The sequence below is a fragment of the Carassius gibelio genome, chromosome A20, assembly GCF_023724105.1.
Source record: "Carassius gibelio isolate Cgi1373 ecotype wild population from Czech Republic chromosome A20, carGib1.2-hapl.c, whole genome shotgun sequence".
Taxonomy (NCBI): domain Eukaryota; kingdom Metazoa; phylum Chordata; class Actinopteri; order Cypriniformes; family Cyprinidae; genus Carassius; species Carassius gibelio.
The window spans coordinates 17,228,591-17,253,461 of record NC_068390.1 but is presented as its reverse complement, the minus strand read 5'-3'; the positions used below and the strand labels follow the sequence as shown (position 1 = coordinate 17,253,461).

Here is a 24,871-nt window from a genome sequence, read left to right as displayed (position 1 = left end):
TTATTAACCAAATATACTCCCTCTCATCATCCTCTCACTGACTGATACAGTAATGAAATGGTAAGATTTTGAAACGTGTGTGTGTGTGTGTGCTCTTGTTTTTGTGACATATCAGGACACAACTCTGTATAATGACATGGGTATGACACAGGTATTACAAGGAGAGGGTGACTTATGAGGACATAACCCATGTCCCCATTTTTCAAAACGCTTATAAATCATACAGAATGAGTTTTTTTTTTTTTGAGAAAGTAAAAATGCACAAAGTTTCTTGTGAGTTTCTACACGTTTTCACAAAAACAAACATGTGTGTGTGTTGTCTATTAACAGCCTTATCATCAGAAGTGTTTCAATGTCAATGTGTCTCTAATTAATCACAGTTAAACAAATGAACTGTCTCACACACAAATACACCCACGTGCACATAGCGCAAAGGCACTATTTAAAATCACATCGGGCTGTCAGAGCCTTCCTTCAAAGGTAATAAACAGACTGCTGCCATGGCAACACAGTAATGTTGTATTAAACATTATGGCAAAGTTGATATTTTACGTTATCGAGTTACATTTAACCACATTCCTTTGCACTCACAGGGCACACACCTACACACATCAACAGGGCCCAAAAAAAAAAAAAAAAAAACTATGAGTGAGTGGAGAAATGAAGGAACGAGAGAAAAGAAATGTTTGCAGGTGGATAGCCTCTGTGAAAGCTCTCAGTCAGAATACAACCTCAAAACAGCATCTATTTATGACTCCATGCTGTTTGATGTAGGTGTGTAAGTCTTTTTGAATAGAGTGGAGCAAAGAAAAGAGAAGCAAATGAAAGAGAGAGACAGCGATATACAGCAAAGAAAGGTGCAGGGCAATGTTCAAGAGCTCATATCATCTGTTAACCTGTGCTAACAATGAGAGGTTTACACTGCCGAGGAATTCAAAGAACTTTTGGCAGAGAAAGAACAAGACAATAGCAGTCCTGGCGAGAGGGAGACTCACTCTGAATCTGCCACATTGTGTTTCTGGCTCTGATCTCTTCAAACTTGCCTGCATGTGTAAGGTTTTTCTCTTTAAATACATTAAGACCTCAGATGCAGTTGGGGTATTTGCCCAAAGATTAGTTTACTTAAAAACAGAGAGACAGAAACCGCCTGAGTCAAAGAGCCGAAGAGAACGGCTAATCTGCCATTCAGAACGCTATCGCTGCATTACAAGAAGACAGTGTGTGTATGTGCACATGTGTGTGTGTGCATGTCTATGGTAAAACATCAGGTTCAAAGGACTTGGGCTCATAAAGCAGTCAAGGCCTTTTGTGTAGATACTTTATTCTGTAACAGCATTTGATCCAGGAGTTGCAAAAATATACAAATGTAACAATTTGGAGTTAAGCTTGACAAGAAAGAAATGCATGAGTGCACGCGTGGCGTGGATGTGTAGAGGTTTACGTTACTGGAAATAAGCTAGTACTTTCTCAAAACATATTTAGAACAATTTAGCATAAAAAAAGAACATTTAACCTGATTAACCTGACAACAAACGCCAAACATCAACATAACTTTCAAAATGTGAATGGAAAAAAAAGCTTCAAGTGAATTATCATACAAAGACACACTAAAAGAAAGTTAGTCTACTGCCCTTTAAATCTTAAATCTCCTCCCACCTCACAATCTATATGCCATGTAATTTCACATTCAGCATCATTTCAGCAACGGATTTGTTCAAATGTCTGATTTCAGTCAGACTAAATCAATACTCCAAGCTTCAGACACACTCACCACACTGCAGCGCAGACACACACATCCAAGAATCTGAGGAATCTCAGCAGACATGTTGTATTCTCAAGATGATGAAGAATGTTAAAATAATCAAATAAAGAGTTTATTACACAATTTTTTTATTTTTTTTGGCATGAAATACAATTGTTTGTTACATTCTGTATGTCCGCATACTGTATGCTACAGGTAAGGGAGGCCAGCAGGTGTATCTACTTGGAAAGGAAGCAAATGTTCTTCTCACCACTTTATCAGTTTCACAACTTCCACGTGGATAAATACTTGTTTTCACAGTTAAAGAAATTTTGAGTTCTAAAAAAGACATTGTGTTTTTTATTGTATGATCTGTACACTCTTACCTCAAAAGAATATTTGATATCGTTCTTTTAACTTATCAAATCCATAAAAAGACAATCCAGATACACTGTAAAAAATTTCTTGTTGTTTTTACAAAAACTTTTTGGCAGCTGTGGTTGCCAGAATAATTTTGTAAAAATACAGAAAACTGTAAACACATTTACGTCAAAAACTGTTAATTTTACAATATAAAGCTGTAATTTACAAACAAGAAAATGTGAATATAAACCAGTAAATTCAACAACACACAAAATTAAATCTGTTTTGTACCTTGAAAATACTGACAACCACCATAATAATAAAGATGGTACTGTATAAGAGAAAGCCACATGAAGTATCAAAGCTCATCACAAGTAGCTTCACCACAAGCAGAAGTGTATATTAACATATAGAAGGTGCACATTTATGGAAACACAAAACACCATCATGGTAACACACATGATACTTAAATAATGCAAAAAACTTTCATTAAGCAACAGAAGATGTAACATAAAGCTCAAATGTACATAACTGATAACAAGAACTATTTAAAAACATGATTATTTAAACAAAATACTTTCAAACGTGGAGTGTCACGCAGGGAATTCTGGGAATATCAGTTTACAGTTTTAGACTGTAAATTATACATTGATTTGTTCTTTTTTTACTTCTAAAAGCTGTATAATTAACAGAATTTTACTGTAAATTTACATTAAATGCTTTGTTAGATCTTTTACAGTTTTTCCCTGTATATAGTACGGGAACTTACTGTTAACCTATTATCAGTTTTTTTCCGTAGCGTTTTTAAAAAATTTTACAGTTAAAATTACACTTATTTTTTACAGTGTATTTTATAGGACCTCAGATGGGGTGTATCGCTTTGATTATGCATAAAAAATTGTGCACACTGTGAACACTGTGGCAGTTAAATGCAAACAACGTTTAAACCTTTTCACACAAATTATAATTAAAAGGCAGATTACTGATAAATAAAGACTCATTTTCGCGCAGTTCTTTGCACAATACATGATGTGTAGAAACAAGGTCATACCATACGGTTTCTTCAGCAATTTTTATTTATTTTTTTATTAACATTATGCAGTACAATTTTAGCACCACTAACCAAACTGAACTGAGATATATGCATTCAATGTAATAAAACATTGGTACAGTCATGGTTATCTGTTTCGGAGAAAACCGAACACACTTTTAGTGCCTCTCATTAGAGATTTCACTACAGTGAAACATGCAAGAAGCAATGTAATATACATAATACTGGACAGAGTAAACCAGAGTTTGCCATCACTTATACAGCTACAGTAAATCAGGACATCAAGTCCGGAGCTTTGAGATTACAATCACTGTGTTGTATGTTTTTAAATAAGTTTGTATATAAAGATATCTGACAACAATAAAATGTATTCTTTTCATTAATATTTTCAAAAAGCATAGTGTTTAATTTCTAAGGCCATGCAAAACAAGTTGCTGATGTTTTGGTTTTATAGTGACATTTGATGGCATAGCAGGATAATTCTTCCACAAATGTAAAATGTATTTCCATTCATTTAAACAGTAGCTGTAATTAATCTCATTCAGCAATCACTTGTATAAAAACAGATACTGTCATAGATAAGACACAAAACTTATACACTTTAAATATATGACTTAAAAAAAAAGACATACAATTATTTTATGGTAGACATTGCATCAACCAAAATCAACAGACTTTCTATCTGAAAGAAGGAACAATGAGCTAGAAGACTTTACTTTAGGCTTGGTCTCTTTATAAATGAAGAATGCTATACTTTAGACCTGATGAGAAGAGCATCTCATGTTTTTTTTTGGTCTATATCTGAGCCTTTTGTATATGAGCAAATGTTGTTCAATCTGCAGAACCTCCAGGCCACCTAGGAGTTCTGTTTATGGTAGCACGCGGCAGGGCTGCCGGAACTCAGTGTGAGCCCTGCTTGAATTTGTTTAGATGAAGAGGGAAAAGGAGTGCCTTGTAAGAGGGGTCTGAGAAGGAAAGGGATAACATTTAAAACATAATTCACTGACACAGTGTGCAAGTACTTGTACATTTTTAAAAAAAAAAGCACGCAAAAAGAACTATTTCAAGTTAAAAGAAAGTGCATGACTGGGGTGTTATTGTTTTTTTAGGTCTGCCCGAATATCTCGAGCATGAAATGTTTGGAAATTCTGGAGAAAAATGAATCATGGTTTGATTGCTTGATCAACAAAGCTACTATAAACCATTGTGACTTCTCTGAGGGTTTCGTGCGACGCCCTTTTGTTCATCCCTGTGCGCTGTGAAGTGTGTTTGTAAAACAACCTAAATAGTTCTCGCGCAACCACAGAGATTTCAATCTTGCTCCAGGCGTGAGGGTTCTCCTGAGCGGCTCCTCCTGAGCAGGATGGCTTTTCTCCTCTGAAAAAGTCAGCATGTCTTGATTGGAAAACCGACCCACTCTGGAGAGGCAAGCCAGGTCTAGATATAGTGCTATTGCTACTCATTCTCCAACAAAATTTTATAGATCATTGTGTGTGGTTAAATAAAAGGTTCAATTAAGTAGGGCTTGTCCTGACTTGGTGTGTATCTGTGTATGTGTGTATTTATGAGAGAGAGTGAATGAATGAAAGAACAACAGTTAGAGAACAAAAGAAAGACAGTGAGAGAGGTGTTTCAACAGGTGTAACTGCCTGGTAACCATCGTCTTTACTCATAACATTATTCTAAAAAAGTCTTAAAAGGCCTTATACCACAGGGATATCCATTAATTAAGTTACTGGGCTACTAAATTTTTTCCTCATAAATAACAGAAAGTTATACACCACAGTTCAAAAGTTTGGGCACACTTTCTTATTCAAAGAGTTTCATGACTATGAAAATTGTAGATTCACACTGAAGGCATCAAAACTATGAATTAACACATGTGGAGTTATATATGGAATTATATACATAAAAAAGTGTGAAACAACTGAAAATATGTCATATTCTAGGTTCTTCAAAGTAGCCACCTTTTGCTTTGATTACTGCGTTGCACACTCTTGGCATTCTCTTGATGAGCTTCAAGAGGTAGTCACCTGAAATGGTCTTCCAACAGTCTTGAAGGAGTTCCCCGAGAGATGCTTAGCACTGGTTGGCCCTTTTGCCTTCAGTCTGCGGTCCAGCTCACCCCTAAACCATCTCGATTGGGTTCAGGTCCGGTGAACGTGGAGGCCAGGTCATCTGGTGCAGCACCCCATCACTCTCCTTCTTGGTCAAATAGCCCTTGATGCCTTCAGTGTGACTCTACAATTTTCATAGTCATGAAAATAAAGAAAACTCTTTGAATGAGAAGGTGTGTCCAAACGTTTGGACTGTACTGTACACAGCATAACAAGGCTCACAAGGATCCTGGTTTGAGTCTGGCCTGGGTCATGATCTCATTCACCCTTTCGAGTCTCCACTCCAATATCCTACACATGCAAAATGCCAAAAAATTAAAAAAGAGTGTTAAAAAAACACCTCAGTTTCACATCACAGAGATTTGCTGTATATACCCTCCCTTCCACTCAGGTAGGCCTGACTAGCAGGACTACACTAAAACAATGGTTCTTTATTGGCATCTATGGTTCCATGGCGAACCTTTGATATCCCTAGAACCTTTCTGTTCTACAAAATGTTCTTTATAGATTATTATTAGAATGTTCTTCACATTTAGAAAAACAATGTGGTCCTTAAAGCACTTTATGGTTCTTAAAACACTTCTGGTAGAACTTGTACTTTAGACAAAAGTAAAGTGTACACAAAAGCTATTGAAAACATTATTAATAAAAAGTATTACTCTTGAGCTTACTTTATCCTCCACAGTGATTACCTTTAGCCAGGCACAGATGTGTCCATGGGTGTGTGTGTGTTAATGGATCAATGTTGAATCACCCTGTTCTCTTTATAATCTGCATCTGAAGATCCATTTGTTCCAGTGTAGCTTCCCCTGATTAATAACCTAGACAAATATAAATGAGTAACACTGGATCAATACAGGACTATACTGACCAACAATAGCATCTGCCACTCAGTCAATTTCTCCATTGAACATTACTTGATTGAGTGTAGTTAAAAGGAGAGTAAAAAAAAAAAAACAATTTATATATATCATTTACTCACCTTCATGTCACTCTTATTTTATTTGACTTTATTCTGTAAAACATAAAAGATGATATTTTGAACTTTTTAGAAAATATTCAGAACTTTTTTAGAAAGTCAGTGAATTCCAAAACAACAGTGGATTCCATTGACTACTATTGTATTTGTGAAAAAAAAATTACTATTGAAAGAAAATGTTCATGTGTTTTAGAGAAAAAGTTGATTAGTGTGATTTTTATCACAATAAGGACAGTTTATCATTTAAGCACAGATTATTTTGTACCACTTAAGTAAATTATGCACAGCTGTGCTCCAAAACAGATTTAAACCACAGAACAAAATATGAATATCAAACACACACTCTAATTTCTTTTACAGTAAATCACGGCAGCAGTAAAGTGAGGGCGGGGTGTGTCGTGCGAAGCACAGTGCGTGAGGAGGGCGAGTGAGTGTTTGGATCCCCTTTCAAGTTTAGACAAAGACAGCAGAACGGCTTCGCTCGCCAGGTAAACACAGTTCCACCAGCAGACCATAAGGGTGGAGGGTGGGGGGAGCTTGTTGCTTACATTTCTCTTAAAAATGCCTCCTGCACAGCATAGAGTGCAGTTAAAGCTGTCAGCACATGGCATAGAGTGCAACTCATATCAGATAATCCATATCAGATTTTATTTTTTTAAAGAAAATACCTTTTGTAATGTTTTCTCCGGGCTGCATGTGAGCAGAGCTGCCGTAGCATGTGAGGAGCAGCGATAAAGAACTAAATCAGCATGCGACATAGATTGTTGAAACATGATGTTCTCTTCTATATCCTAAACTTGTCATCCCCTGCCTTGATACACAAACTAGTGGATTTAGACCCACAACGCTTTGGTTCAGTCCTCTTAGCCTTGCTGATGTATAACCGCAAAGACATTAACAGATTTTTTGTTAACTCTCACGCACATACACATCACCTCTGAATAACCTCGGTGTAATAACAGTGCTTGCCTACCTCTGTATATTTGTTTATTTTTCTTTTACTGGTTTGGCAAGGTAACATCACCTCAGGTGAAAGCCCTCCATGAGCGTCTGTGAGTTTTAAAAAGTGCAAAGAAAGGACACACATGCACACACACACACACACACATAAACAGTGAGCAGACAATGAGGGCAGACGTTTCGCTGTTAAACACAAGGCTACTCTCAGCAGAGTTTACATGTTTCAGATTCCTCTAACATTAATGTGCACCCACATGCAAACAAGCTCATTACACACAAGTGAGAAATCAGACCCCGTCAGGACTGTTCAGGACATTGTATATATATATATATATATATATATATATATACAATGTCCTGAACAGTCCTGACGTGGTCTGAATATATTTAAACAGGTGAGGAGTAACCACCTCGTACCAGCTCAGATGAAAAAGCATTTCTGCAGGGACAAAACCCCAAATTGTTTAAATCAAATATTCACTTCAATCCTTTACAGACTTTCAAGCTCCTTTAAGCTCTGAAAATAAACTGCTTTATGCCATCTCACTTCACACATGAACTGAAATAAACCGTCTGTGTTTTATTGTCAGAGACTCAAAACCACATCCAGAGACCAGCTTCTAACATGACACCATGCACCTGCAATCACTGCAACTTTGTCACGCCAAATATACACACACACAGTTTACTAAACGTTATACATTTTGCTGTCACGCAAAGAGTTAACAACACACTTCACAACAGAGTTAGGTTTCACACTTCATAGTGATAAAATGCTTTTCGCACTTGCAGATGTAAACACACATCCACTCAACGACAAACACTCAACTGCTCATTGTATCCAATTGCACACTTGGAACAAAGATAACAAAAACAAACCTAAGTGGGAGGAAGGAGAAATTTTAAAGGATTCATTAAGAGAAAAAGAGAGGGAAACGCTCGTTCCAGAGTATAGGATGAACCAAGCAAAGCATAAAACAGGTGCGTGTTTTCTCATGATAGCTCTGTAAAATTGTGTCTTTGGGATGTAATCAAATATGAAATACTTCTCACACACACAGAAACACCGGTGCTGCTATACGAGCCAAAGCCTCTGTGATAATGAGAGCGTAGACTCGACTGCTGTATCATTTCTCTCGGCTGTTAGCTCAGCGGTGCGCTAACATCTCACCATCATTTTATGTGCCAAAGCTAAAATGGTATAGTAATCATAGCATCTGGTGGTGGATAGAGATCTGGGCTGGTAATCCAAACTATAAAAGTGACCATTTATCAGCTGGAGAGTGGTGTCAAACACTGACATGACCTTTGTGAACTCTCTGACCTTGTAGGCACTCAGTCTTGTTTATCAACAGTAATGTAAGTGGTAAATATGCTGTATGGCACTTTGGAAACAGCTAAATAACCAAATCTTAACTTAAACACTAACAAATCCATAACCAATAAATGGCCAGTAATTGAATTCTATACTATTTTGTGTAAATACATTTTAAAATAATACATTAAAATCACTTATATTTAAAGTGAATTTAGGCATTGCATCATTATAATGTGCAGTTTAAAAAATGTATATTTATATGCTACATTACGTTTAAGAGTGTTATTAAACTATAAAAGTTTAACTTTAGTAAAGGTATTACAAAAAGAGAAGCCCTGAGATACACAATTAAATTCAATAAAAATTATATTAAATTCAAAATCGAAAAATTTTATAAATCTCTAAATGTCAATATGGGTATACAGTGCATGATTTTAAACATTATTTAAATGTTTAACAAATTTTTTTTTTTTTATCTATTTCATTTTAACATCAAAATGTTTTGTTGGCTAAATAAAACCCAGACGCCCAAGCAAATTCTTGAAATACTTGATGGCTTTGTTGGTATGTAAAGCTAACAAGATAAGCACCATGTTGATCAAGTGCTGGATCCTATCTGAACACTAGACAGATGATGAATAGATGACTTTGAACTTCTTGTGTAGAGAAAAAGATCATGACACCTGCATTTAAAAAAAAAGATAAACCACATGCACACCTGTGCACACACACACTGCATCGGAAACAGAAGGCCTGAACTTAAAGTTATCAGATGGCCGCTGGGGCTAAACATGAGGAGAACGATCATTTCAGCTGTCACAAAGAGAGAGCGGTGGTGACTTTTGCAGGCCCACGAATCAAACTGCCAACCATTTAATATGGTCTCTTTCTATTAGTGTTCGGTTACACTTCTAAAAAGGAGAAAGCTTGGTTGACATGCCCTTTAAATGTCAGTTTTAGGCCTGCTCAAGTGTTCAGCCTGCTGGAAATCATTTTGTCTTGGAATGGTAAGGGAAATGAGTAAGCACAGGGCCGAAACTCTATCTGACTGCAGCGGTTTGGAGCCGCAGACAGTGCCAAACTGCTAAATTCATATTTATTTGAGTTCAGATTGTTGAAGCAGTCAAGGTTTTTGAATGTATCCAGGGATATTCCAATTTTTGGTCTCTTTATAAAATGTGGCCAGCATCATACATCAGGACATAATTTATTATTTAAGACAATTCAACAAAGTAAAAGGTCTCGTTGTTTGAAAATGGAGCAGATCTGTGTTTCTTGTGTGGTTTATGTGAGTGGATTTAGTAAGACCTTTAAGTTTTAAAATGGATGATTTTACAAAAGTATGGTTTACATATGACAACACCAGGCCTGCGACAATGGTGGTCTGTAATCTTTTCAATGCATGAATAAGTTTAGCAGTGTAATGTATGGATATTTTATTGTGCAGATGAATATGTAAAGTCAGTTGGGTCCAATGTTGTTTTGAACTCCCATATTCTTCAAAATATATTATTTGTTGTGGAAATTTAAGTTATGGTTACCGAGAACCCAACAGTAACACATGCTCAGACGGTCTCCATGGAAGACTATATAATCATTTGTGTATGTATGTGTATTTGTGTGCGTGTGTTTATAGGCACACACCACAAGTTGCACAGGCTTGCTTGCCTGCCCCATGAACCCAGAAAATTACACACACCATCGGTGCACAAGAGAATGTTTGGATTCACTCAAAGAAAAAATATCCCAAAGGCTTTATGTAGGTGTGGTTCAAAAGACAGTTAAATGATTATCACTCACCTTAGGGCACGTTAGGAACTTATGAAACTTCATGACCTTTCACTGTGCCTTCACCTCTGCGGAGAGAATAAAAGAGAATTGCTAAGCTGGATTTTTTAAGATAGGAGTTATCTATTTTTTTTTCTTCATCTACTCTTTGACCTGTTTGTGATCTCTGTGGTGTTTCTCGTCCCTGTTCTTACCGTTTTAGGTATATGGCCCACATCCAAGTTCATCATAAATGCAGTAAACTTCCCCATTCTTTCAAAAGTCAGCAACTGCCATAAGCAAATGTTTCATTAAACATGTAAACTCAGTTTAAAAAAAGGGTGATCGTGAGTGACAAGTTGATGTCAGGTATTGGGTGCGTCAGAATCAGGTGTCACATTCCACATACCGTGGCGAGTTCACCTGCCCAATTACACAGTCCAAATGAATTAGCAGGGATATTCTCTTTGTCAAGCATTATATTTAAGTCTGTATACAATGAACAGAATGGGGAAATCCACTATAGCGACAACTGCTTCTCATATACATTAAAGACATATACATTTTTCTGATGATATAATCAAAGCCCATGATAAATCAAGATGTTGCCATCAACATCTTTCACTATTTGTGAGAGCGTTTTAAAAAATGTCTCTCACAAGTACAGCCAAACGTGTTCATTCACATTTATTTTTCTATCATGCTGAGGATTTTTTTTTTTTTTATACAGACATCTTCTGTTTTATACTAATGAACTAGAAACATTTTTGATACATTGAATGGTGCTCAAAATATAGGTGATTTCTATCTTAGATTAACGTTGAGTTATTTAAATGTCACATACAAATATATCATTAACTGAGAACCTTCAAATACAAATCATTTTTGATGACACATCTCCTCAAATTTGACCATAAATGTACACACACACAATGGTTTCACATTATTTTAGAGATTCAAACATGCAATAGTTTTTATGACTTTTCATTTACATGTTCATGATGTTGGCTACAAGGACCCACTTGAATTTTAACCTCACACAAACCTGTTGACATTATTCAATTTAAAGCACAACAATACTTATTACATACGTATAACACTTCAAAATAAACAGAATTCAATCGGTCCTTACGACTCCAAACCACTCACACACAATCCGTACAGTTACGGGGACAGGTGAGCATCTCTAAACCTAACTCGCGTGAATGCGTCTGTGATTGATAGGTCTAGCCACTAAGCCCCGCCCTCGTGGGCCGTCCTCGCCGAGCGATTATATTAACGCCCGCCGATGCTGTCCGTTCTCCCATGAGGACTTTCCAACCAATAGGAAGTGATCATTCTTGTTTCTTTAATAGAACTTAACATAAACTAAGACTGAGCACTCCCAAAATCGTTGATCAAAACAAGTAGTCTTTTTATAAAAGCTACTCAGTTTGAAGTGACAGAGGCGCCTTACAATGAAGTTGGAGGTTTTCTCTGCGAGTCGCCTTGCGGGCAAGCCACTGGACCTGTGCAATGACATGGATGAGAACATGGCTTCACCGCTGTCCACGGAGGAGGAATTGGGCTCGGATGGAGACTGTTCAGCCAACAGCCCAGGACCAAGTATCTCCGTATCGGACAGGAAGGCGAAACCCTATACGCGTAGACCCAAACCACCATACTCCTACATCGCGCTCATTGCTATGGCCATACGCGATTCTAACACCGGCCGCCTCACACTTGCTGAAATAAACGAGTACTTAATGAAAAAATTCACGTTTTTTCGGGGCAGCTACACGGGGTGGCGCAACTCCGTACGGCATAACTTGTCATTGAACGACTGCTTTTTAAAAGTGCTGCGAGATCCCTCGCGTCCGTGGGGAAAAGACAACTACTGGATGTTGAACCCACAAAGTGAATACACTTTCGCAGACGGGGTTTTTCGCAGGAGGAGGAAGCGCATCAGTAAGAAGATCCTGAGCACTTCTCAATCTCAAGAGCGCGCGCCTGCGGATGAAAGCCGGATCCCAGCGCGCGATGAAAAGTCAAGGTTTTCCAGTTCTTTCACCATAGACAGCATCCTCAGCAAACCGTTTATAAGGAGGGAGCAAAGCACAGAGGATACGTGTTTTGGTACCAGGCTAATGTTGTCAGCGGTTCCGCACTTTCTGCCTGTAGTCATGGGCTATCCGCCGTCCGCCGTGGCTCAGGCGCCGCTGAACGGATTCCAGGTCAGTCCTGAGGTGTCGAATGCCTTTCCAATCTACAGGTGTAACACGGCGGACATTACTAGCATCAGTCGAATTCCGGACATACCGAATTCCCTTCCGGGTTTGGCACATTCCCACATTACTGTACAAGAGACTGAATATCATCCCTTCAGAATAGACTCTCTGCTGTCATGAAATGAAAAGTGATTAAGCCAGTTTGCAGACATTCACAGGCTTAAACGCAATTTCGTTGGTGTTTGACACACCAGTTATGTGCACTTTCTTCTGTCAAGTGGTGTGTTTAAGGGTTATGTGTGGTTAACCCATGCACAATTCTTATACTGCAGTGCTGCATGTTTGCTGTTCAGATGTCTTCTTAGACTAATCAGTGCGCGCCAATGTACAGTGTTTTCCATTTTCATTTCTTGAAAACGATGGCATAACCATGCCAGTAATTATGGACATAATGTGATGTAGTCTTGTATTGGGTTATGTCTGTGTAAATATGATGGTTTGTTTAGAGCTGTGCTCAGTCAGTTGAACAACATATGCAGTTGTACTTTCGTTAATAAAATAAAATATATGAGATAATAACATTTCTCGTTCATTATTCTAAGTGCCACTTGGACCACCGTTAGATTTGTCACTAGATTCATATTTTCTTCACTATGTTTTACTTGCAATGATTCTGACTTGGACTCTAGCTGATATCTGTGTTGCCAAATACACAAACACTGAAAATGTTGACTGATTTACAATTTCTAAGCATTAAACAGTAACAAAAATACATAGTAGCCCTAACCAAATGACAAATGTGACCTGTCGGTGAAATCCAGGCTAAAATCTCAAAATCTAAATAGGCTATGAGATAACAAGAATAAAAATGTTATTCCAACCATTAATTTCACTATGATTTCAGTCTTTGACATGGCCTCACTCAGTCGATATTAAAGACATTAAGATTACATTTTCACAGAATGTTCTTTACCTTATGAAGTATTAATTTATTTAGAAAAAGAAAGATGATTTTAGCTGGGTTTTCACAGCGAGGGTCACAAATATAACAGCGAACAGAAATCGCAGTCGCCGGAGATGGTAACCATGGCAACCGTACGACACTCGAGTATTTTCCGTTAGGATAAATATCACACCACAGTTCAGGCTACAGACAAAACATAGTCTAATTATTATCATTATGCATTCCTTTATTACTGACTCACAAAAATGTTTATTTAACACCATGTCTTGGAGATTGACGCACTGTTAATTCGGCTACCTGTTCAAATTCCTTTACATTTTTTATATTTTACTTAAAAAGAAAAAAAAAAGAAATGAAAAAAAGAAAATTACATTTTCCATTTACGTATCAACAGACCACGTTTTAGAATCCTAAACAGTTTCTCTTCAAATGATGCAGACAATTCAACTGCATGAGTCACTGAAGCTGAAGCAACGCATGCACTCACTGATCTATTCTCAATGGCACTCATAGAATAAAAGTCGAATGTTGTCAAAGTTGGAATTAATGGAAACGACACTTCCTAGCAATCTCGTAAGCTCAGTCTAATGAAGCAGTCAAATTCATAAAAACAACAACAAAAAACTAGCCTATGTCCAGTTTATCCAGAAATATTTATATATTTCACTTCATATTTACATTACGTTATGTTTATCATTCATTAATATCGCTAATAGCCTACAATATAATAAATTAATCTATCTATCTATCTGACCGTTGACAGAAATTAATTAATCGGCAAATATATCTACAATGTTAGCAGATGAATTGATATCCACTTGAAATTACACAAATACATAAACCACACATGTTCGGTTAAACTCCAGCAATCTCACACCTGGCTGGAGTCCACGACATACACTCTAAAAACTGCTGGGTTGAAAACAACCCAATTTGGGTTATTTTGACAACCCAGCGCTGGGTCAAAAAGGGACGAACCCAGCGCTGGGTTGTTTTAACCCAACCAGTTGGGTTATCATATTTAACCCAGCCTGCTGGGTTGCCTTTTTTATGGTTTAAAATGACTATATTGCAGGGTTTAAAAAAAACAGAGCGGGTGTTTTTTTATCACTGTATTTCAGAAGGAAAACTACTGTATTTAGAAAATGTTCGATATCATTTCGCATGTGCTTGATAAGGCAGCGTTTGTGAGCTCAGCACCGCTCTGCAGCCGTTACCGGAGAAACCTACCTCTCCCGCTCTTAGCGCCTCCTGCTGGCAGAAAATAAACTCGCAGAGTGCAGCCATGTGGGGAAACAATGCATTTCTACGTTAAAATTAACCCAAATTGAGCTAGGCATTAAACCTACAAATGTTATTCATTTTAAATATCACTTTTACACACAAATAATAATTACCAAAAGGAAAATATTTATTAAAAACAAGAGAAAAGTCAAAAAGTAACATGTTAGAAGAAATGCAGAAAAGGATGGCATTAACAGCTACAGAGTTCATAAAGCATTGAACATTTGATGAATATAACTTAAGATCAAATTGGACTTTGTTCATTTGTATATATTGTATAAAAATATATGAAAACACATACAATAAATTTACCAACTATTCTTGCATGACAGTACACAAATAAATCACAACATTAACTTTGATATAACATTTAACAGACGCGTGTGTGTGTGTGTGTGTGAAAGAATGTGAGCAGGTGTATGAATGACAGAGTGTAAATTCTTCTACTAAACAACACAGAAAAAGCATTTAACTTTTTTTTTTTAACAAATTATACACTTACAGTTTGTTTCATAGTCCATGAATACAGATCATGCATCACAGTCAATTTTCATGATCTCTTTGTGACATCTTCTACATCATCCAGGGCAGCGTCCTCCTTTAAAACCACCGCTGTTTAGGGGAAAGAAGATTCTCCTCTCTGACCAGCATTCATCCCAGTCACCGCCTGTTCTTCATCAGTGGCCTAAGAGAAACACATTTGAAAAAATTAAACATTTAATTAAACTATCCATTTTCAGGTAGAGGTGTATTCACATCCGTAAGGATAGGTAAATAATCGGTTTTAAAGTTTCAACACTTTGTGTGGTTGTTTAATGTCTCAGTCCACCACAGCACTCCAGGAGGCTATAATGACAGCACTAGTGTGAGGACATGCGATATTGTTTGAATAAATATTGCTTTCAGAAAGCTTCTTTACTGAAACATTAAAACAGATATGACATTCACATACCTCACAATATTCACGTACATGGAGGGCTGCTCTTCAAACCGTTAGTTCACCAAATAATTAAAATGTTTATAATTTACTCTCCTCATGTTTTTCCAGACTCATACAAAATCTGCTAATTTTTTGGAAAACGTATGAATATATTTAATATTCTCTTTTTGGGTCCTCCATTGCTGGTCTGGGAGACCAGTATTTTATTTTGAACATACATGTTTGCTATCATATAATTTAAGATGTATTCATATATAAATATCAAAATTTACTTCTACAATAACTCTATATTTATGAAGCTTGAAAATACTGATTATCTAAACTATAAATGGATTAACAAATATTATGAGAAAACTAAAAGTATATTAATTTATGTTGTAAAGACAGACAAAAGTCTTATAGGTTTGGAATGACTTGAGGGCAAGTAAATTATTTTTTGTGTGAACTTTACCTCTAAGAGCGAAGAACCAGAATAATGACTCTCCAAATCAGACAACTCCAAAGTTGGTTTGAGTTCTGCAATAAAAAACACAGACATCAATGGTCTTAATGAAATGAGCACGTAATCACACTGTTGTTGCATCAAAATGTGAAGTAAACTGGCAGGAGACAACAGAAAAATTTATTTTCTAAAAACAACTTACATAAAATCTCAAAGGAATGATGCTCTCCCATGTCTCTTACTTTTAACATCTACAAAAACAAAAAACAAACATTATTTTACTCTTAGTAAAAAAACAACAACTGATAACATGAAATATGAAGTTTACTTGCCTTAAACGATATTTCCCTCTCTTCAGAAGAAGCTGAGAAAACCACCTCCTCACACAAGCAGACGTCTGTGTCCTTAACTCCAGTTAGTTTGAGTTCTGCAAAGAAGGGGCATCAATGGTTTCAATAAAATATTAACATATACATACATACATATATATATAAAATCACACTGTTTTTGCATCAAAATGTGAAGTTAACAGGCAGGACACAACAGAAACATTAATTTTCTAAAAAAATAATAATAATAATTTATAATAATAAATAATAATAATAATTTAACTTACATCAGTCTCAAAAGAATGAAGTTATCTTGTCTCTGGATTTCAACATCTAAAAAAAAAACACACATTATTTTAGTCTTAGTAAAAATAAAGATAACTTGATGTTATTCTGAAGTTTACTCTCCTTAAACCGTCTGTCCCTCTCTTCAGAAGAACACCTCCTCCTCATCCTCACACAGGTCTGTGACTCCTCACACAAACAGCTTCTGTGTCTTTAACTCTCAGCGCGAGGACAATGAAGACACAAGCTTGACAAGTCTGAAATATTACATGTAAAACATACTTTTAACAGTCACCACTTCAACAGCCTCAAAATAATTATGCTAGTCTTTACTACACAATGCAGTTTCCTTTAGGAGACAAACATACATTCAGTTTAACCGCGAAAAAAAAGACAAATTCACATGAGAGTAACCGTGAACACAATCGTCTGTTAACGCCTCAAAGAGAACAGATAATGTAAAATCTTATGTAAATATGACAAAATACATTCACAGACGTTATATTAAAAGTACATCCTCCGTTCAATAACGTTACATGAGGCAGTTAAGACCTCCGTGTCCGAGGCGAAAACCGCGTCCGTTTTTTTTTTATATATATATATAACGTTAAGCTCCTTTGTTTCCGCCTTTCATAAAACCTTCCGCCTTTCATACAACCGGGTAAACAATAAAAGATAACTTTACATTTTGAATATTTAACGTTACTTACCATAGTCTTTCACTCGCTTCTCGCTTCTATCACGCTGAGAAAATGGCGGCTGCTCGCACTGGAGACGTACGATTTTGACGTGACGTGCGTGCTCTCCTTCACGTCCGCGTCCTCAACCCACCCCGCTGGGTTAAAAAAAAATAGTTATTTTCAACCCAAACTTGGGTTAAAACATCCCAAAGTCCTATCCAACGGCCTCAACCCAGCAGTTGGGTTGAAAAAACAACCCAGCGTTTTTTAGAGTGTAAGGACAACCACTTGGATAACCGTGGCAAAATATGAATCATTAAACAGAATATAACGATATCTAAATGGTTTTTACATTTCTTATTAATATACATTTTATTTTGTAAATTGTGGGTATTTTTATTTTTGTATAATGACAATAATGCTATTTATTTACTTTGTCTCAAACACGAACATATTTTGCGCTGTCCGCGGTACTGAAGTAGGACCATCGTGTTCTTCTCGATTTTAGTCTTTAGTCACACCATCTCTTTGGGCTGACAGCTCTCTAATTTTCAGGGCAGGGAACGAGCCTAATTAAGAGAAGACCAATGGTCCGAGGACTTGTCTTGCTACACTCATATGGTATTTTTAGCCTACCCCCTATAGTTAGTGAATGAATGAATGAATGAACGAACGATTTATTTATTTAACTAGCTAACTAACTAACTAAGATAATGTTTTGTTGAACAAAGCACCAAAGCAAATCCACAATCGGCAAAAATAGAAAGTGATAAAAGTTGAGAGAATTTGATGCACTTGTGGATGTCGCACGTTATTGCACTATAATAGTTATAGGCCAATACAGCTCACATTTTTATGTAGGTTACTTCTGTGGTTATGGCACGTAAAAACACCAAATAATGCATTGTCTGGCTTTAAACCTTTTAATGCTTTCTTTTTTAAAATGCTTGCCATTAAAGTGCGATGCTGCAACCTGCAGGTGAACTCGCGGAATAGCACACCTGTATATAGGTACAAGAACCGTTAGCTGATAATTCAAGTCTGTCACTCAGGATCACTTCAGATGCAAAGAAGCGCTCATTCGTATTGGCTATAAATATACTTATCTGGAAACCACGTTAAATAAACATAGGCCAGTAGAGGGGTTATCTAGAGGAAAAACTAAAACAGCAATTTTTAAACCAAAATAATTAGCCTACACAGGACTATATACGAAACGAAATATTGATATTAACCAAGTAAAATAGCCTACTTTTATTCTGGTGTCACTAATTTCCAGTGCAAGCACTGACATCGAAACGAAATTAACGTACAGTAAAATTTGCTTTTAAACAAGCATTTTGTAGACATCGATTTAACACCAAAAAACAGCGAGCTTCAAATAAGTTTACAAATTTCGTGGGTTGATTTTTTTCAGTGTGAAAAGCTAAAGGCTTAAATAATAGGCCTGTCATTCTTCCAAAGAGCAATATGTCTGAACATGCTAACTATAGGTTACAATAATTATAAATACATGAAACATAAAGCATCAACGGATAAAATATAATTGCTACACCTTTATTTATATAGTGATTTAAACAAAATACATTGCGTCAAATTGATTGATTGATTGATACACCGTTATAAGCTCTAAAAATTTGTCTATTAATATTATCACTGGCTTTATTTTGTCTTTCAAAATCTTTTAAATTGTTAGCGCCCTCTTTCTCTAACAATTTAAAGTACACTAAAATATTTATGTTTATTGTGTCTGTATCAGCTTTAAGTGTACTTTCTTTAAATTATATTTTTCTTACACTTCACATCAGGCAAAAAAATGATCTCAGACCAAGGTTTGACTGGAGCCTTTGATGCGTATGCGTTTGGCAATGAATAAAGTCATAGGTCTACATTTTGTTTACAGTAGCTCAATGAGGTCTGGAATGAAAACAGATCATTGAGTGTGTGTGCGTAAGGGAGCGCGACGCTTTCTTACGCACAAACACTCATAGCGATCGTCCGTGTTCAAAGTCTCGCGAAGAGCTCGGTTTCCTCTAGAGCAGCCGCGGTATCCGGGACTCGGCGGGGGTCAGGCGCTCAGCGGGCGGGGGAAACCCGGCGAAATACTGCTTATATAGCGCGGGAACATGTTTTTATCCACATCCTCGCGGAATTCGCTTTGTTAAAAACATGGCGATTAAAAAGGAAGGGGTAAAAAGAGCGCGAGAGATAACATATCCCGTGCCATTTATGTAAAAAATGAAATAAAATAAATAAATAATAATAATAAATAGTTAAAAAATAATAAAAGGCCCCCAGGACCCATAATGCTGTATTTTCTTGTCTAGCTATTGCCTAAATACAATGCTGTTTATAATAGCTACCATTAAACCGTAAACAAGTATAGGCCTACTATTAATTTAATAATTATACTAATAATAGTGCAGAGGCGGATCTCACTCTTCGATTAAAAATATTCTGCTGATCGACTCTAATGTACAAAGTCCGACAGTAAAATAAAATATGCATTTGTTTCCCTCTTTTTTTATTCTTTTGCCAAAACAGCTATAGCTTAAAGCCTATGGCGTAGCCTATATGTGTGTGTGTGTGTGTGTGTGTATGTATATATATATATATATATATATATATATATATATATATATATATATATATATATATATGTTTGTATATATGTAGGCTATATATGCAGAGCTGGGTAGATTACTTGACAATTGTAATTTGTTACTGATTCAAAATTAAATGACAAAAATTGTGGTAGATATAAAAATTGGTACAGATAGATAGATATATAGATAGCTAGTATTCGAGTTCTTTTAGTTAAAGGGTCAAATTAAAGATGGAAGAGATGTGTTTTAAGCCGATTCTTAAAGATGGCTAAGGAGTCAGCTGCTCATACTGAGGTCATTCCACCAGGAGGGAACATTTAATTTAAAAGTCCCTGAAAGTGACTTTGTGCTTGGTACAATCAAGCGATGTTTAATTGCAGAACGCAAACTTCTAAAGGGCACATAAGTCTGAAGTAATGAATTTAGTTAAAGGGGTGCAGAGCCAGTGCGGTTTTGTAGGCAAACATCAATGCCTTATATCTATCGTTGACAGTAAGAAGCAATGCAACTTTCTGTTTTATGTTGCTTTTAACTTTATAACATTTTTTAAAAAGCAGTGACAATCGATTTACGCGCATAAACAATTCGAATTAGACTAAAAAGGTAGGCCTACCTTTATGTTTAAACATTTAACAAATGTAAGGAAATGGGCCTATATGTTCACGTCTGTATAAATAAATTTATATTTATACTGGTCTATGAAGACTGCTGTGACCCTTCTTATGGCGGAAGCTGTCGACGTCCAAATGGCTAATTGGCTTTTTCTTTTGCTAATGAACTCTGGACTCGGGGGATATGCTGTAGCCCCGGGCCCGTAAGCTGATACTGGAGCGCTGTGTGTGGTATCCAAACCTCTCGACGGAGACAGCCTGCTTCCACTCCAGCCAGAGTCATTCCTCTCTCTCCCCTGTCTATGTCTGTCTCTCGCTGATCACTGTCTCCCTCATTTTATGGGATGGTTTATTTATTTTAGTCCAGCTAGGTTTGTTAAGGCCTCTCACGCTCACTGAGTGTTTGTTCATATTGACAGCCCTCCAAGTCCATTAAGCTAGATGAACCCATTTGATTAGGATTCCAGTTGCACATGCGAATTTCACAAAGTAAACAAGATTAGCCTTCAGCTACCTCGATAAAAGGAGATAATCTTTATTCAAAATCATAATTCTGTTAGGCTATAGCCTACCTTTATCCTCATAAAACGTGCAACGCTGACTGACTCACTCAGCAGAAACGGCCAAATCATATTTTATAGATAAAAGAATAAGCAAACTTAAGCCAAAAAGATGATGATAATGATGAGAGACGCGATGTTTGTGGTCGCATATAGCGATAGATTGGGGGTCAGTTGATTTTGGTGGACAGCGTGCATGAGGTTCTGGAAAGAGTGACAGAGTTGAGTTTGTGGAGGTCTAGGGGTTGGAGGGGGTGGGTGAGGCGGAAAAGGAGGAGCAATTAGAGCAGAGAAAGCCCGGAGAGAGTTATTGAATGATTGGCTGTCGAGTTTTGTTTAGTTGAGGCGCTACACGAACTCAGTGTTTCCATTTCTTCCTCAAAAAGGGACTAAAGCCACCAGGATCAGTACTGAGCTCGTGGCAGAAAAATAACCGTTTCGAAACGCTGATAACGACTACGAATAGGCATATTGCTTGGATATTTTCTCTTTCATAAAGCAGGATATTGGTCATAACGTTAAAGCCTGAAAAAGAAGACCGTTCAGTTTACATAGGATGCTTGGTTAAGTTAGAAATCTTTGGGGTTTTGCTTAACCATTTTCTTCTGTCAACGTCAACGTCTCTCTTACCAGCTGTGTTCGTACGTCAGCGCGGGACAGATGACGACTGAGAGCTCCCACGGACCCCCGCAGTCGACGCCCCCGATGAGGACCAGTCCAGCGTCCACCGCGCTGCATCCAGGACTGGTAAACTCTACAGGTAGCTCGGAGGACCATGGCGCAGTGTCCAAGACTAAAAAGACTAACTCAGGACTGCGACGCCCGGAGAAGCCGCCCTACTCTTACATTGCACTCATTGTGATGGCAATTCAGAGCGCACCGACAAAGCGACTCACACTTAGTGAGATTTACCAGTTCTTACAAACACGCTTCGCTTTTTTCCGAGGCTCTTACCAGGGCTGGAAGAACTCTGTTCGGCACAACTTGTCTCTGAACGAGTGCTTCATTAAACTACCTAAAGGACTTGGGCGGCCGGGTAAAGGACATTACTGGACCATAGACCCCACCAGTGAGTTTATGTTTGAGGAAGGGTCATTTCGGCGAAGACCACGAGGATTCAGGAGAAAATGTCAGGCCATGAAACCGATGTACAGAATGATGAACGGCCTCGGGTTCGGTTCCGCCATTTTACCCCAGAGCTTTGATTACCAACCTCCCACCGGCGCACTTGCGTGCCACAGCACTGGCTATAACCTGGACCTGTCTGGTAATGGTTATGAGTCAATAAGCAGTGGACACCATGGTCACATATCCCCCAGCTCCAGACATGGTTATATGGCTAGCTGTCCAGTGCCCGGGAACGGAGACTATGGCGCGGAGAGCAACACCAGCCCAGTCCCGTCTGCCCCTGCAATAGCGGGCGCGTTTGAGGGTCACTCGCCGTATTCAGAAGGAACAGCTCTATGGGCTTCTTCAAATTCTCCATACCTTAAACAGCCGAATGCAGTCTCGAGCAACTCGCCGTCCACAGGGCAGCATCCCGGCATCTTCACCTACTCTCTGGAACAGGGTTACATACAGCAAAGCGCGAGAGACAACACAGACATGTCAGGTAACAAATAACGCAGGCTACATATAATCTCTGACACATTTAGATGCCATTATATTTGCTTTGAAATATGTGTTATTACGTTGGAAAATATTTTTGTAATAGGCTACATTATTTTATAGCTAAAATTACGCGCAGTGTCAAAACTATTATGAAATTCTAAAGCACGATAAAAATATTTAAAATAAAGAGCTCTCCGAATGCCAAAAGTTCAACGTATAAGGTTTAAAATGACTATAAACTACAAAACGTTTTAAATTGATAGGTGTTAAATTCATCTTAAGGTTTGTGCGCATGGCTCTAAAGTGTTGAAATCTGTTCCATTTGGGAGGATTTTTTAATGTAGCGTCGACCACGGTTTTTTGTTTTGTTTTGTTTTGTTTTGTTCGAACAGTTTGGGTACAAAACAACAAAATGCTTTTATAATATGGTATAATAATAATAATAATAATAATAATAATAACAACAACAACAATAATAATTACCATTTTGATAGGGGTTAAGAATTATTATTTTTATCTAAACGTAATTTCTTTTTAAGAAAAATGTATGAAACTCATAAGCAATTAAGGAAATAAAAAACAGTACAATCGAAAAATATATAATTTATATTTAATATTGTTGAAAACATAATTTGTATGCTTACAAATAAAATGTTAAAAAAATGGTTTTGTTGCAAAACATTTAATTTTACTCTCAAGCGTGGGCCTAAAAGCTTGCATGGGGTAAAAATGTATACCCTTGAACTGGTAATTAAAAACAAAATAAACTACTTTTTTTTTTCGTACTGGTCAACATGTGTATATTTATCTCAGTGCATTTATCTGTCTCCAGTGGGTATATCGCGCTATCAGACGCATTCTTCCCCAGTCGGAGAACGGAAGGACTTCATGTTGAATTTGAACGGAATTACCTCTTTCCATCCGTCTGCTGGTGGATATTATCATCACCATCACCACCATCAGAGTATGCATCAAGACGTCAAACCTTGCGTGATGTAGTCCGCTTGTAGCGGAGCATGTTGCACAGATAAGCCCTCGGATAACTGTGAGGTAAAGACAGTTCATGAAGGATTAATAATTGTTCACTCACTACATTTTTGGAAATGTATTTTTGAAAACCAGCGTAAAGCATCTGGCGACATGATTTGACCTCACCGATCCAAGCGCAAATGAAACAGTCAAACTCATGAAGTCATGGACTGGCCATTTTATGCCTGCTGGTTATATTTCTATAGAGTTTGAATTTACCACATATAAGTATATTTCACTTAATCTGTACAGTGCAATGTGATATGGAAGCTAGCAATAAAACATTTCAAGGAAAGTAGTGTGTTTTCCCCTGACCGATAGGCCTAAACCCTATCTATCTATCTATCTATCTATCTATCTATCTATCTATCTATCTATCTATCTATCTATCTATCTATCTATCTATCTATCTATCTATCTATCTATCTATCTATCTTTTGAGTCAAATGTCCAAATGTGTTTTTCCCCATCGGTTTTTTTATGTTGATTACAAACACATAATTTAATTTAAATAATTTGTGTGAATTTTGCCTTCAAAACTTTAATTCCTACATCATATGTGTGTAACGTTGTGTAAACAAGTGAACAATATAAACAAGCCGGTGTGTGTGTGTGTGTGTGTGTGTGTGTTTATATATATATATATATATATATATATATATATATATATATATATATATATATATATATATATATATATATATATATATATATATTTATTTTAAACCCCGGTTTTAAAAAAAGAATGATAACATAAAACCGGGGTTTGGAGATATTTTTTCACTCGTCAGGTTGCTGCAAATTGTCACAGTTTTAATCACAACATTACTATTATTTATTAATATAACTTTCAGACATACATTTTTTCAGTTTCATTAATTGTTTTGTGTTTCATAATTTCAAAACATCCATAGAGGCTAACTCCCCATTTAGTGACAACATGCTCTCAGTCTAACAGTCAACATATGCTTGGAAATTTTCAATAACAATATTGTTGTCGAAACTTACATTTACAGAAACTGACATT

General features: G+C 36.9%; 2 protein-coding genes and 3 long non-coding RNA genes across 5 annotated transcripts; 2 read left to right on the top strand and 3 right to left on the bottom strand.

Annotated features, from left to right (window-relative positions):
- Nucleotides 1-5,907: 5,907 nt before the first annotated feature.
- Nucleotides 5,908-10,853, bottom strand: LOC127938162 (uncharacterized). The gene is made up of 3 exons (XR_008148642.1): nt 10,330-10,853; nt 6,255-6,287; nt 5,908-6,093 (listed from the first exon to the last, which is right to left on the bottom strand). It is a non-coding gene; the product is annotated as an uncharacterized LOC127938162 (long non-coding RNA).
- Nucleotides 10,854-11,603: 750 nt separating this feature from the next.
- On the top strand, nt 11,604-13,094 carry LOC127938161 (forkhead box protein Q1-like). The gene has a single exon (XM_052534593.1). It carries the CDS (start codon nt 11,754-11,756, stop codon nt 12,681-12,683), a length of 930 nt encoding a protein of 309 aa, XP_052390553.1. The 5' UTR covers nt 11,604-11,753; the 3' UTR covers nt 12,684-13,094.
- A 1,760-nt stretch (nt 13,095-14,854) lies between these two features.
- On the bottom strand, nt 14,855-16,391 carry LOC127938182 (uncharacterized). The gene is made up of 3 exons (XR_008148646.1): nt 16,336-16,391; nt 16,143-16,207; nt 14,855-15,436 (listed from the first exon to the last, which is right to left on the bottom strand). It is a non-coding gene; the product is annotated as an uncharacterized LOC127938182 (long non-coding RNA).
- Nucleotides 16,392-16,465: 74 nt separating this feature from the next.
- Nucleotides 16,466-17,676, bottom strand: LOC127938181 (uncharacterized). Its single transcript, XR_008148645.1, has 3 exons — nt 17,458-17,676; nt 16,750-17,004; nt 16,466-16,560 (listed from the first exon to the last, which is right to left on the bottom strand). It is a non-coding gene; the product is annotated as an uncharacterized LOC127938181 (long non-coding RNA).
- Nucleotides 17,677-21,512: 3,836 nt separating this feature from the next.
- LOC127938151 (forkhead box protein F2-like) lies at nt 21,513-24,475 on the top strand. The gene is made up of 2 exons (XM_052534578.1): nt 21,513-22,816; nt 23,648-24,475. The coding sequence occupies exons 1-2, from the start codon at nt 21,865-21,867 to the stop codon at nt 23,812-23,814; spliced, it is 1,119 nt and encodes a 372-aa protein (XP_052390538.1). The 5' UTR covers nt 21,513-21,864; the 3' UTR covers nt 23,815-24,475.
- Nucleotides 24,476-24,871: the final 396 nt, after the last annotated feature.